Source organism: Saccopteryx bilineata, chromosome 6 (genome assembly GCF_036850765.1).
Source record: "Saccopteryx bilineata isolate mSacBil1 chromosome 6, mSacBil1_pri_phased_curated, whole genome shotgun sequence".
NCBI classification, from domain to species: Eukaryota; Metazoa; Chordata; class Mammalia; order Chiroptera; family Emballonuridae; genus Saccopteryx; species Saccopteryx bilineata.
Genome location: NC_089495.1, coordinates 71,066,544 through 71,081,429, shown reverse-complemented (window position 1 = coordinate 71,081,429; position 14,886 = coordinate 71,066,544). Strand labels below are relative to the sequence as shown.

The 14,886-nt window shown below is 34.3% G+C and overlaps 1 protein-coding gene across 13 annotated transcripts in view; it reads right to left on the bottom strand.

Annotated features, from left to right (window-relative positions):
• RBM26 (RNA binding motif protein 26) overlaps window positions 1–14,886 on the bottom strand; it is a 114,542-nt gene that overhangs the window by 14,858 nt on the left and 84,798 nt on the right. For all 13 annotated transcript variants that reach the window (XM_066238029.1, XM_066238021.1, XM_066238022.1 and 10 more), the window contains one exon: window positions 12,594–12,680. In XM_066238029.1, coding sequence (XP_066094126.1) covers window positions 12,594–12,680 — 87 coding nt within the window. The remainder of the gene's footprint in view (window positions 1–12,593; window positions 12,681–14,886) is intronic.

The following is a 14,886-nucleotide window of genomic DNA, read 5'->3' as shown; positions in this document are numbered from 1 at the left end:
TAAAAAATTTGTATTATCTTTATAAAGAAGAGCTTTAAACGCTCTAAGAGGACAAAAAAGATTGAATACCATGAAATATGTACAATGATGTTCTAGGGAAAAATTTAGTATTATTAAGATGTTAATTATCCCCTAAATTATTCTACCTTTTTGAAACCAGATAAGCTTATTCTAAAGTTTATATAAAAAGTAAACATATAAAATCTTCCAGAAGATTCTGAAAATGTGTAGTAATTGAACATTAAAGAGAATCCAAACAATAGCCTTGGTAAACTATTTTAATATATTATAAACTTAGTAGCCACAGCAATTAGACAAGAAGAAATAAAAGGCACCCAAAACAGAAAAGAAGTAAAACTATCATTATTTGGTGATGATATGATACTGTACATAGAAAACCCTAAAGTCGTAGTCAAAAAACTACTGGACCTGATAAATGAATTCAGCAAGATGGCAGGATATAAAATTAATACTCAGAAATCAGAGGCATTTTTATACACCAACAATGACCTGTCTGAAAGAGAAATTAAGAAAACAATCCCCTTCACTACTGCAACAACAAAAATAAAGTACCTAGAAGTAAATTTAACCAAGGAGGCTAAAGACTTATACTTGGAAAATTATAAAACATTGATGAAATCAAGGGAGATACAAACAAGTAGAAGCACATCCTGTGTTCATGGGTAGGAAGAATAAACATCATTAAAATGTCTATATTACCCAAAGCAATTTCTATAAATTCAATGCAATTCCTATTAAAATACCAATGATATACTTCAAAGATATAGAACAAATATTCCAAAAATTTATATGGAACCAAAAAAGAACACAAATAGCTTCAGCAATCTTGAAAAAGAAGAATAAAGTGGGTGGTATCACACTTTCTGATATCAAGTTATACTATAAGGCCATTATACTCAAAACAGCTTGGTACTGGTATAAAAACAGGTATGTAGATCAATGGAACAGAACAGAGAACCCAGAAATAAAACCACACCTTTAAGGACAACTGATATTTGACAAAGGAGGTAAGAGCATACAAGGGAGTAAAGACAGTCTCTTTAACAAATGGTGTTGGGAAAATTGGACAGCTACCTGGAAAAAATGAAACTAGACCACCAACTTACTCCATTCACAAAAATAAACTCAAAATAAATAAAAAACTTAAATGTAAATCGTGAAACTATAAGCATCTTGGAAGAAAACAGGCAGTAAGCTGTCCATCATCTCTTGCAGAGATATATTTGCCGATTTATCTCCACAGGCAAGTGAAATAAAGAACAGGATGAACAAATGGGACTATATCAAGCTAAAGCTTTTGCACAGCTAAAGACAATATGAACAAAATAAAAAGACAAACCACACAATGGGAGAACATATTTGATAATACATCTGATAAGGGGTTAATAACTAAAATTTATAAAGAAATGTAAAACTCAACACCAGAAAGATAAACAATCCAATAAAAAAATTGGCAAAAGAGACCCTGGCCGGTTGGCTCAGCGGTAGAGCGTTGGCCTGGCGTGCGGGGGACCCAGGTTCGATTCCCGGCCAGGGCACATAGGAGAGGCGCCCATTTGCTTCTCCACCGCCCCCCTCCTTCCTCTCTGTCTCTCTCTTCCCCTCCCGCAGCCGAGGCTCCATTGGAGCAAAGATGGCCCGGGTGCTGGGGATGGCTCCTTGGCCTATGCCCCAGGTGCTAGAGTGGCCCTGGTCGCGGCAGAGCGACCCCCCGGAGGGGCAGAGCATCGCCACCTGGTGGGCAGAGTGTTGCCCGTGGTGGGCGTGCCGGGTGGATCCCTGTCAGGCGCATGCGGGAGTCTGTCTGACTGTCTCTTCCCGTTTCCAGCTTCAGAAAAATACAAAAAAAAAAAAAAAAAAAAAAAAAGGCAAAAGAAATGAATAGACACTTTTCCAAAGAGGACATACAGATAGCCAATAGACAGATGAACAAATGTTCAACATCACTAATCATTAGAGAAATGCAAATTAAAACCACAATGAGATACCACCTCACACCAGTCAGAATGGCACTCATTAACAAAACAACACAGAATAAGTGCTGGTGAGGATGTGGAGAAAAGGGAACCCTCCTGCACTGCTGGTGGGAATGTAGACTGGTGCAGCCACTGTGGAAAACCGTATGGAGATTCCTCAAAAAATTAAAAATGGAACTGCCTTTTGTCTCAGCTATCCCACTTTTAGGAATATATCCTAATACCAAATCACTGATTCAAAAGAAGAAATGCACCCCCATGTTTACTGCAGCATTGTTTACAATAGCCAAGATGTGGAAACAGCTCAAGTGTACGTCAGTGGAAGAGTGGATTAAAAAGCAGTGGTACATATACACAATGGAATACTACACAGCCGTGAAAAAGTAGGAAATCTTACCTTTTGCAACAACATGGATGGAGCTGGAAACTACTATGCTAAGTGAAATAAGCCAGGCAGGGAAAGAAAAATATCATATGACCTCACTCATTTGAGGAATCTCATGAACAATGTGAACTGGGGAACAGAATAGAGGCAGAGGCGAGGTCAAAGGGACCAGAGGGAAAGCAGACAGAGGGAAGGGGGGTGAGAGGATAGAATCAGAGAAGGGAAAGAGATTAGTGAAATTATATATACATAACACAGTGTTATAGAGAACAGGACAGTAAATCCTGTAGGGAAGGGGGAAGGTGTTGAGGGGAGGAGGCAAAGGGGGTGTCAAGGGGGACACGGGGAGGGGGAGAGATATATTTGGTGGGACACTTGAATCTATGTAAATAATAAATTAAAATCAATAAAAATTAAAAAAAAAAAAAGCCTGACCAGTGGTGGCGCAGTGGATAGCGTGTCGAACTGGGGTGTGGAGAACCCAGGTTCGAGACCTCAAGGTCGCCAGCTTGAGCGCAGGCTCATCTGGTTTGAGCAAAGCTCACCAACTTGAGCCCAAGGTCACTGGCTAGAGCAAGGAGTCACTCGGTCTGCTGTAGCCCCACGGTCAAAGCACACAGGAGAAATCAATGAATGAACAACTAAGGAATCGCAACAAAGAATTGATGTTTCTCATCTCTCTCCCTGTCTGTCTGTCCCTCTGACTCTGTCTCTGCCACAAAAAAAAAAAAAAAGATTGAGAAAAAGGCTCTGACCTGGCCAGATAGCTAAACTGGTTCGAGCATCATCCCAAAGCACAGGGGTTACGCCAGTTCAATCCCTGGTCAGGACACATACAAGGAACAGACTGATGTTCCTGTCTGTCTCTCTGTCTCTCTGTCTCTCCCCTTCCTCTCTTACTAAAATCAATTTAAAATTTTTACAAAAATTAAAAAATAAAAGAGTGAGGGAAAGGTTTATGAGCCAAAAACTGGTAATAGAACATAATCCAAAACATGTTCAAATAAACATATTAGAAATTTTTACATACTAAGAAGAACTAGTTCTACTCAATGAAATCAAGCAGGCTATTTCACTCCTTACACCAAATAACTTCCATATGAATTTAAAATAAAAAGTAATTGTAAATATCTTAAAAAAAAAAGAAAAAGAAAACTATACTGAAGTACTAGGAAAAATATCATTTCAGATTGGTGAAAGCCTTTTAACCTATAGAAGAAAACTAACTGAACAATCTACTATTATTACTAATGACAAAATATAACACAAACAAAATTCATAAAAATGTTTATAACTTATGAGTTAATTTCTAGTATTTAAAAAGCTCCCACAATCTGTTTAGAAAAAAAATCAATAGAATACACAGCACACCAAAATTATAGGCAAATGACATTAACAAAAGGAGAAATAGAAATAAACAGCATTTGAATGTGAAAACTGTTCATCTTCTATCATAAAAGTGAATTAAAAAAAGTTGCTATTTTACAAAGATAAAACTGTTTGATACCTCACTGTGACTTATATACCCCTGGTAAAAGGATTAAGCAAAGAAAAAAACCTCACAGATATAGGAAACACTATGGTGATTACAATGGTAAAGGAGGGGTAGGAGGAGTTAGCCGAGTTTAGGTAAAGGGGGGATATATGGTGACAGAGGGAGACTTGACTTGTGGTGGTGAACACATAAAACAATATACAAATACTATATGACAGAATTGTACACCTGCAACATGTATGACTTTATTTACTGCCACCCCAATAAATTCAAGAGAAAAATAAAGTTGGTGAAAACCATTATGTATGATACATACTATGGCAAATAAGACTGTGGGGAAAAGGCACTCTTAAACATCTTGGGTGATTTTTATTAAGTAAATTAAAAAATATTAATGTTTACAAAACCAACCTCATATGAAGGGCAATTTCAGAACTATTCATCAAAAATTTAAATACACATATCCTTTCACCCAGCAGTAATGCATCAAGAATATATCCTACAGTTATATTCACATATGTACAGATAAATATGCAACAACAGTATTCACCGCTATATAGTAAAAGGATAAAAACAAGGTAAAGTCCATCAATATGACTGATAACATTTGGTACATCCATATAATAAAATACCTATGAATACTGAAGAAATATGGCAACTCTTGATATGCAATAATCTGAGGGTAGACTGTATGTGAGGAAAAAGTTATTGATGTATTCTTACAGATTTACAAATTCAGTATGAAAATATAAACAAACAAACCCATGAAAAAATATTTGTAATTTCTGGGCCGGGAGAGAACTAAGAATAAGGATGAGAAGATGATTTACTTCTTACTTCACAACCTTTGGAGTTCTTAAATCATAAACATGTACTGTCTATCTAAAAGATAAACTAATTAATTTTAAAGTAAAATTTAATGCTATTATTTAAAGTAGTAAAACACTTCAATGTGTAAGCCAGCAACTTTTAACACATGAACATTATCAATAAATTAATTTATGCTGCCAAATTCAGTAATTTTTGTATAGCTGTGCCATCCCTATTTTTCTGAAGTATATTTTGAAACTTCAAAGGAACTTAAAAAAAAAGTTACAACTCCTTATCTAGGTAAATGGGGATTTTCTTATTGCCATATAAGGACAACTACAACCACAGATCAGAAAAACTAGATAATCATTATCTAAAATTTCCTTAATTTAAAAATTTTACATTCCTTTAAATTGTCTCAATGGCTACTAATACTGACTTTGCAATACATATATGCAGTATACACCTAATTAATACACCATAAGGAAAAGAACTCAAATGTTAAGCTTTTCTTCCCAGCAATTATATTATTTGTGGTAAATGTGATACTTTATTTTCAGACATATATAAAGCACATAACTAATTATATTGGTATCAGTAAAATGCTGAGGAGTTTTCAGCATGAAAGAAGGTAATAGAGATGTGAAGACCTGACATTAAGTAAAAACCATATAAACCAAAATTAACTTGAAAATGTTAGTATGAGCTCTTATTCTTTCTTTCTACCTACCTCTTTTTGTGTGCATATCTGTGTATATATATATAACACCCCTATAGTTCAGAATTAAATGGAAAATATTAGTAGCTTTGAATTTTTCTTTATGCATGTATGTGTGTATACATATATATACATGTATATTTTTCTTACTCCCAGCTCTGATCAATGAAAAGGATTAGTGACTGTAATACACACAGTAGTAATGAGCAACCCAGCACACATACAAATATTGATCGACTTACAACCTATGCAACTTACGACCATTCAACTTTATGACCACAATCGCTAGCCACAACTGCTCCGTGTCTGGCAGCGCAAGTGTTGCCCAGCTGGGCGTACGACAGTGCGGACCAGCTTCTGGCAGCACTACCATCTCCACGTGCACCATTTCAACTGTTATCCCAGACTCGGTACAGCAATTTGTGTTTTGTGTCTTGGAAATTTTTTTCAAACCCCTCCCACGATGTCTACCAAAAGGAAATTGTCTTTGCAAATATTAAACCAGTTGTACTGGTAATGCAGTATTTTACTTAAACCTGACGAATGTAAAAATAAGAAACAAAATGGTGTAGAGATGATACAAATGGCATAAAAATGAACAAAGAAAATTATGATATGTAACAATAATGAATGAAAATCATGATAAAATATGACTTAAAGATTTTTATAACATCATTTCACAGTACTGTATATGTAGCCTACTCAACTTACAACCAAATCGTGTTATGACCAGTCTGTCGGAACCAATCGTGGTCGTAAGTCGAGCACTAGCTGTACAGTGGTCTCAAAACACCTTTGCTCAGTAAAAAGAATCAAAGCTCCTTAGAGAAATGTCTAATTTACAGGTCTGGAAGAGAAAATGAGTAAGATGAACCCAATATACCTTTTCATACCAGAAAGCAAAGATATTATCATAACTCATTAGGGTCCTGTCCAAAGGACCCAGTAACAAGTTTGTATACTAGCCACTAACCAAAAATGTGACAATACATATATAATTGAAAACAATGGATCAATATCCATTAAATATTTCAATCTATTGAGTTCATGACTATGTAATACCAATCAAGCTATCTCAAAATATGAACCTTATTCTGCATCCTTAAGCAAAATGAGTAAAAATAATTTTAAGAAAGTTCAGGAAATATAAACTTGATTGGGCATTTGATAATACCCAAGACATAGCAATCATAGTTAGTAAGATAATAGTATTGTTTTTTTCTTTTTAAGACTCTAACATTAAGACCCACACATTGAAATGTTCACCAGTGAAATTATATAATCACTGAGAATGGCTCCAAAATAAGGAGAGAGTGAGTTGTTGTGGGTGAGATATAGACAAAATAAGATGAGCTAAAAGATGGGCTATAAGTGGGTAATTGATGAAAGTCTAAGATGAGTATTGGGGGGTTCATGTCACAATTCCCTCTAATTTCTATGCTATGATATGTAAAGAGAAACTCTGTTTAAAAGCTGAAACATTTTATTAATAGGCTGTAGGAATATGCTATGAAAATATACACAGTTAGGGTCAACAATCAGAGACAGTGAGGCGTCCTGGGGCGAAAGCACTGAGTGGACAAGAGTCCAGGGGCCTCTCTGACCCATACTGGAAACAGTGTGTGCTGGAAACGGCACAGCAACAAGACTCAGCAACACTAAATATGTTTAGGTTCTCAGAACAGAGATTAGAAGTTGGTATGTTTCTTGTTCTTTACTTCACCCCTGAAACCTTCTGCTGTCTGCTTCCTTGGATTATTTGTACTGGCTAATAAATGAGTAAGGCTGGGGACGGGATTTCAGCCCTTCATTGTGCAGAACGGGGCTGTTGCTTCCCCTCAATGCATGTCATTTGGTCTCCAAGTAGTTCACTGTTGCGGCAACAATAGGCTTGCTCTAGCCCTCTGCCTATATATTATTGCAAACCGTCACTCAAACTTTGAGGCAAATCAGGAACTAAGGAAAGCAGGCATAGTCACAACAGAAAGAAAAAAAGCTGAAGATCTGATAAACAATGGAGGAAGAAGAATGCATAAAAGTAGTTATGAGGTAGGTCAGTACCTTTATGAAAAATGGTTCTGGAAATAATTTATACTTAGAAAAAATTGGGTTAATCAAAATTAAATATTAATAGAAGTGTTCATCTTCTGCCTTTTCAAGTCACTTAGATTGTGAATCGAAATGAAATATAGAAAATGGAGCTTTTCACAAACTTATCTGAGCTCTTGTAGAACCAGTGTTCTGTAAAACAATGTGGGAAAACTGACCTAAGGTCAGAAGAGTTAAAGCTGCAATCCTATCCTAGGGTACCTTACAGTTTTAGTAACTATAATGATTAAAACTAATCTATAAAAGAAGGCTAAAACCAAATTTATTAATGTTTGTAATAAACAAAGTATACAACGTTTAGGCAGGAGTTACATTAAAAACCATAAATTAAAAAAAAAGTAATCTCTAATTTTTAGAACTTAAGGAAAAGACTACTTTCCATTACTTTAACTCTTGAGTTCAAGCTGCCTGGCTACTTTCCAGCAGGCTTCAGAATTTGACTTAACTAATTGTGGTAGCACAGAGCTCATCATACAGCTGTACTTTAATAAGTCAGTAAAAACATACACATAAGACTCTACTATTTCCTGACCAGGCAGTGGCGCAGTGGATAGAGCGTCAGACTGGGATGCGGATGATCCAGGTTTGAGACCCTGAGGTCACCAGCTTGAGCGCAGGCTCATCTGGTTTGAGCAAAGCTCACCAGCTTGGACCCAAGGTCGCTGGCTCGAGCAAGGGGTACTCAGCCTGCTGTAGCCCCACAGTCCAGGCACATGAGAAAGCAATCAATGGACAATTAAGGTGTAGCAACGAAAAACTAATAATTGATGCTTCTCGTCTCTCTCCATTCCTGTCTGTCCATCCCTATCTATCCCTGTCTCTGTAAAAAAACACACACACAAAAAAAAACAAAAAAACAAACAAACCAGAACTGGTTGTAGTAACAGTAGTGCCCTATAATAAAGTTTAAAAATAAATAAATAAATAAAAATACTCTATTATTTACATGATTTGACTACTCTTGAATTCATTTACAAAAATATTGTTCTTGCCATTAATTTACTATTTATTCAGTCAGTCCCTTTAGTTACTAGCTGTTACTGTTGCACTATCCTCTACGAACAAAATTTTGTATTTCTCAACTTCAGGTCTAAAGAATAAAGAGTTTTGAAATCAATTACTCTTTCTTATCTCTAATCAGTCCCTAATCATTTCTCGTTCTGAAAAACAAAACAAAACAAATAAAACCCCCACAATAACAACAGCTAACATTAAGAGAGTTTACTAGCCCTGGCCAGCTGGCTCAGAAGTAGAGCATTGGCTCGGCATGTGGAACTCCCGGGTTCGATTTCCAGCCAGAGCACACAGAAGAAGCGCCCATCTGCTTCTCCACCCTTCCTCCTCTCCTTTCTCTCTCTCTTTCTCTCTTCCCCTCCCGCAGCCAAGGCTCCACTGGAGCAAAGTTGGCCCGGGCACTGAGAATGGCTCTGTGGCCTCCACCTCAGGCGCTAGAATGGCTCCAGTTGGAATGGAACAACGCCCCAGATGGGCAAAGCATCACCCCCTAGTAGGTATGCTGGGTGGATCCCAGTCGGGCATATATGGGAGTCTGCCTCTCTCTGCTTCCCTGCTTCTCACTTCAAAAAAATACCAAAAAAAAATAAATAAAAAAATAAAAAAATAGAGTTTACAATGTCCTAGGCATTGTTATAGGTACCTTATAAGTTGTGAATTAGTGAATCCTCACAACTCCTGGGAGTTGAAGCATGGGTGTCCAAATTTCACAAGTAGAAAAACTCTTTCCTTTTGATATAAAAAGCTAATATAATACACAATACAGCTCTTTGTGTCTGGGACTGATTCTTATAAAATAGAAACGTTAAGTGTTCCTTTTCTAAAATTGGCTCCTTGTATCTTACAAAGGTATAGGAACAATTCTGAGTAGAAAAAATATTCTAACCAGTCATGGGAAGAGACTTCTTTTTTCTGTCCTCTTTGAGTACTTACTCAACTTTAGTACATAAGAAAAAAGTAGAAAACAAAGCAGTAGGAACCATCTTCTAACTAACCAGAATCAATCCACAACCATCTTAACCTAAAGCTGAAAATGTTGTTTATATTATTATACCTTAAAATATTTTGATCTGTTTTCTAGGAAAAATTTCTTACTTTTCAGTTTTTTTAATGTCTCAACTACCTTATCCTATACTTTCACTTTGAAATACTATGTATCCATTGATTATGGAAAATAAAGTGATATTCATCATTCATCCACAACAGTGGTTCAGAAAATAAGAAAAATGAAATATTTGTAAATAAACACTAGCAAAGATTGACAAGTTTCTTGAAAAGGTCTATCCTTTATCTTAATTTTATTTATCTTTTGGGGTGTTAAAATTTCCTTTATTTTACATAATGATGGTGACGATAAATGCAATCTTTTTTGTGCATTTTAAGCATTCTTTCTTGACAAAATTAAAAACTAGCATCCCTATGTCAAACTTATTAAATTTCTAATGTTTCCTGAAATTCTTAAGTTTAAAAACCACTGCGTTAGCCTATACTCTCCCTGTATATGATCAACTTAATTTTCTATTCTCTTCTAAAACAGGATGTTATAAAATTTAAAGAAATCTTATGGTGTAAGGAAATTATAGTGTAACAATTATGATAACTTAATTCCAAATGCTTACCATAGCAATGGTAGTTCTTCCTTTTAGTCCGTTTGGTAAATTCAAATAAATCTAAGTAAAATGGTTACCCTGAAAAGGTAACTCTTACTAGATCAAATTTAACCTAAGTTATTTTGTCACTTGCTCAGTTTAAAGTCTTTCTTATTCATTAATCCCGGGACTTTTTAATTGTTTGCTATTCATTTGGAAAAATATATATTTACCTGAGGTGAAAAAAAGAAGGTAGATGTTGACAGGTCTCAGCAAGGGCAAAAATTCCAAAAATTATTTAAAAGGCAAGAGGTTCCCCCCACCTCAGACACATAAGAAAGCAAAAGAAAGTAGTACACACATTTTTTAAGTTGTTACTAAATCTACAAACTTGGTAAAACAGTATTTTAACCATTAAAACCAAAACAATTTTTTTAACTAAACAATAACTAACATTGTTTCATAATGTGACTACTTCCTAAAAAATAAACAGAACTCAGTTACCTAACATCACAATGAAATTTATCACTGAAGCTATCTTTTTATATGAATCTTAGAGTCTTAACTTGTATTCAACAATATCTGTAAGAGAAAACTTGATCAAAGATCTATCTTTTCAATATGACAAATATTTCCTCTCTAAAACAATACATCATTCATTTCACAATACTGGAAGGTCCACTAAGTTAAGAATTGTAACGTTTCTTCTGCATAATAAATAAAGACCCCCTATAGCTTATTTTTTAAAATTTATAAGATTACTATAAAATAATCAAACTTTTCTCATATGGGTTTAAATTACTCATGTCATCTTCAAAATTTCCCCTTTAACATATCCATTATCACCAACAATGATTATCAATATATATTTTGTTGGGCAATAAGAAAGTACCGCAAACCTAAAAAAATTAAAAAAAGAGGGAGAGAAAGACCCAAATAGTAATACTACAGTTCTTCATAAAGTAAACCAAGATTAAGGCTTGAATTTCCAATATTTTATTTTAGTGGTTGTAATCCTTATTATGAATACATAAAGTAAAAGTGGTAGATTATTATTTTTATATTTATTTTGCTGTTTTGTTAAGAATAGTAGGGATAAGTATCTTATATTTTTCTCTTCAAAAATCTGACATGTTGATTTCAAAACTAGAGAAAAACAAAGCAATGAAGTCTGAAGATAAAGCAGAAATAATGAAAACTTTAGAGGTTTTGACAAAAAATATTACCAAGTTGAAAGATGAGGTCAAAGCTACTTCTGGACATTGTTTTCCAAAAAGTAAATATACATATAAGTTTATAAGCAAGTTTTAAACTCTCATCACAATTGTAAATTATACATTTTTACTTTACAAAAGGTTGTTAAAAAAAAAACTACTCAACACTCTATTTACAAAAACAGAACTCTAGGATAAGGAATTTCTAATGTTTAAAACTATCCACTAGCTACCGTAATAACCTAAAAACTAGATTATTCCAGGGCTCAGCTAAACACTTTTCATCACCAATCAGACCCACAGTCTTTTATTGGTTACAATGTCCCTGAAGCAACTCCTCACAGGTAAGCCACAGCAATAAACCATTGTGTTGGCAGGGAGTATTTACTATAGAAAGAGTAAATCAATTTTTAGAAGGTTTTTCAAAACTTATTTAGACCAATCAACTTAAAACTTCTGAAAACCAACCAACTCTCTCATTCACATTAGGTTAACTGTTTTGAACATTTAATGCATTTTCCAGTGACAAAACGGTGCATCTATTGCTCTACAATAGAAATAGATGTGTGCCCTAAACAAAGAACACATAAATGTTAAAAAGTATCTATAAATCCCACATACTTCATACCTATTTTCCCTTTTTAATCTTTTAAACTCAGAAGAAAAACAAGGTTGCATATACTTCTGGTCATTTTTGAAAAGGCAATTCAAGATAGTTTAAGACAACTACACTAACAGCTAGAGCTTTATATATCATTATCTTGGACAAAGAGTTGTAGAGACGTAGATGGGCATATGCTGAGCTAGGGACACTTCTTTAGGGTTCAGCCAACTGGGACTAGGAAGCAAAAGATGAAGGATAAGGAAAGTTAAGGGCAGCCATGAGGATTATATCTCAACTACCTTATCACTCACCACCCAGTCTGCCAAAAGCCTTATTCTGCGCCATCTGAGAACAGTGTAAGGAAAAGTAGGATGGCCCTATCTCCTGTGAGAGAGAAAGGAAGCAGAATTCTTGATATCTCAAGACAATACAACTTGACATTCAAATTGGTGACTATGTATTCTAATTTTGTCATGTTATATATAGTCTTAACTATTTTAGGACATTCTTTGTAGCCATGAATTCTACTTCATATGTTCCACCTATTATCAAAGGATACTTACTTATTAAGTTAAAAAAATTCATTTATATGAATACTTAAAAGCCATATTTATAAAACATTTAAGTCTGAATCTCAAATTAGATTTATAATACTTACCGCTTCAGCTTCTGCTCTTGTCTTGAATGTAATTATTGCGTGAAGTGAAGAGTCATCAATCTGACAATCTTCAATTTCACCATATTGCTTTAAATTAAAAACAAGTATTTCCTCCAAATAAATATTTTGAAATATCCAAAATGCTAATGGTTTTTAAAATATTAAAATACCAACAAATATAACCCAGAATACATAATAATTCATGGTGATTAATAAAAAAAGATGAGTAATTCATTTTTGTGTTTGGTATTATAAGATAAAGTGGTGATCCTATCTTCTAAATACAATTTACAAGTCTACACTTTTAAGAATTAAGGAAACTTATACTTGATTAAACTATTCTTTAAATAAAGGAAACAATGATCAAAGACTATACTTCTGTATTGTCTTTCTCTTTATACTCATTATTTTGATCATAGAATATGCTAAATTCTTTCTAAAGTATTTAATACTTAGAATATTCTGAGTTTTTTTGTTTTATTCCCAATTTAAGAAGAAAGTGAAAAAGAGTAAGAGAATTTTAAGTAATTTCACCAAAGTAATTAAGTTAATTACCAGATAAGAGTCCAGGTCTTTTGATTCAAAAGTTTGACACTAACTACCTGGCTGTTCACTCTTACTACAGATACTCTAGAGCGGTGATTCCCAACACGGGGTCCACGCCCCACAGGGGGGCATTTCGATAGTTAAGGGGGGCAATTTGAAAATGAACTTGACATGACTTTAACTCTTTCGCCCCGGGCCATTTAAATGCAATGCTAGATATCGGTGCCAAATTTAACAAAAAATACAATTCTTAAATAATTGTGGTAAATAATTATTAAGTATAATTTCGTTTGATGAGACCAAAATATCAACTGGGTGATTGGCATCGTCAAGTAAACTTCATCCTGGGTTCACTGAGGAGCGTGCCGTCTGCCACGGGGAACCCCGGAGGTTTTAGAAACTTGCTAAACAACGCAGTTATTCTCACCTAATTGGCCCATCACAACTTCTGTAGTGTTTCACATCATTCAGTTGGTGTTAATTTGAAATAAGTGTCAGTCAAAACTGTTGTAAAAGCTCACTGATTTAATAAATATACATATATATTGTATAGATATAATTGGTAAGTATTTGATTTTATTTTTATCAATATTAAACTCTTTCTTAAGTACTTCTTGCATCGGGGCTAGAAAGCACTAATATTTTATAAATATTATTGGGGCTATAATAGTGCATGCATGACAATTTTAATTTTAGAAGCATAACTTTCCAGAAAATTTTGTCAAGTGGAAAAAATATAGATACCTTTTGATTTGCGGTGGTAGTGTAGTAAATGTGTTATATACATTTAAATAAATATGAATTTTTAGTATACATTTACTCTATGTCACATTAAAGTCTCTATTTACTGCTCATACTTCAACTAATAATTGTGTTCTTGAGGCTAGTTATCAAATTTCTTTATTCATCGCTAAAACTGGAGAAAATCACACTATAGGAGAGAATTTAATAAAACCGTCAATATCAGCATTTCTTAAAATGGTTCTTGAAAAAGATGACAAAGATGTAAAAGCTATGCCACTCAGTGACAATACTGTTAGCAGAAGAATAGCCGAAATGAGTGAGGACATTGAAAAACAACTTATTGAAAAGCTGAAAACAAGAAAATTCTCCTTGCAAATGGATGAATCAACTTTGAGAGACAGTGAGGCAATATTGATAACTTATGTAAGATATATTGATAAAGGACATTTTGCTGAAGAAATGTTGTTCTGTAAAAGATTAGAAAGCACCACTACCTCCAAAGATATATATAATAAGCTAAAAAACTACTTAGATGTCAATGATATACCAATGAAAAATATAACATCTTGTGCTGCAGATGGTGCTCCCAATATGATGGGCAAGAAAAATGGCCGCTTAAAATTGATGAAAGATGCGAATCCAGAAATGATTCTTGTGCATTGTGTTATTCATAGGGAAAACTTGGTAGCTAAAAACATCTCGCCTGTTCTGAATGAAGTATTACATAAAGTAATAAAGTGTGTTAATGCTATTAAAGCTAGTGCCAAATGTGAGCGTCTTTTCAAGCTATTTTGTGAAGAACAAAATGAAGACCATGTGAGACTTTTACTTCATACTGAAGTAAGATGGCTATCTAAAGGAAACTGTTTGAAAAGATTTATGGAACTGTTTGATACTCTTAGTGATTTTTTAAGCGACAAACCTGAAATGAAGTATCTGTTAACAATAGATGGTAAAGCATTTGTGAGTTATTTAGCCGATATCTTTGAAAAACTAAATATAC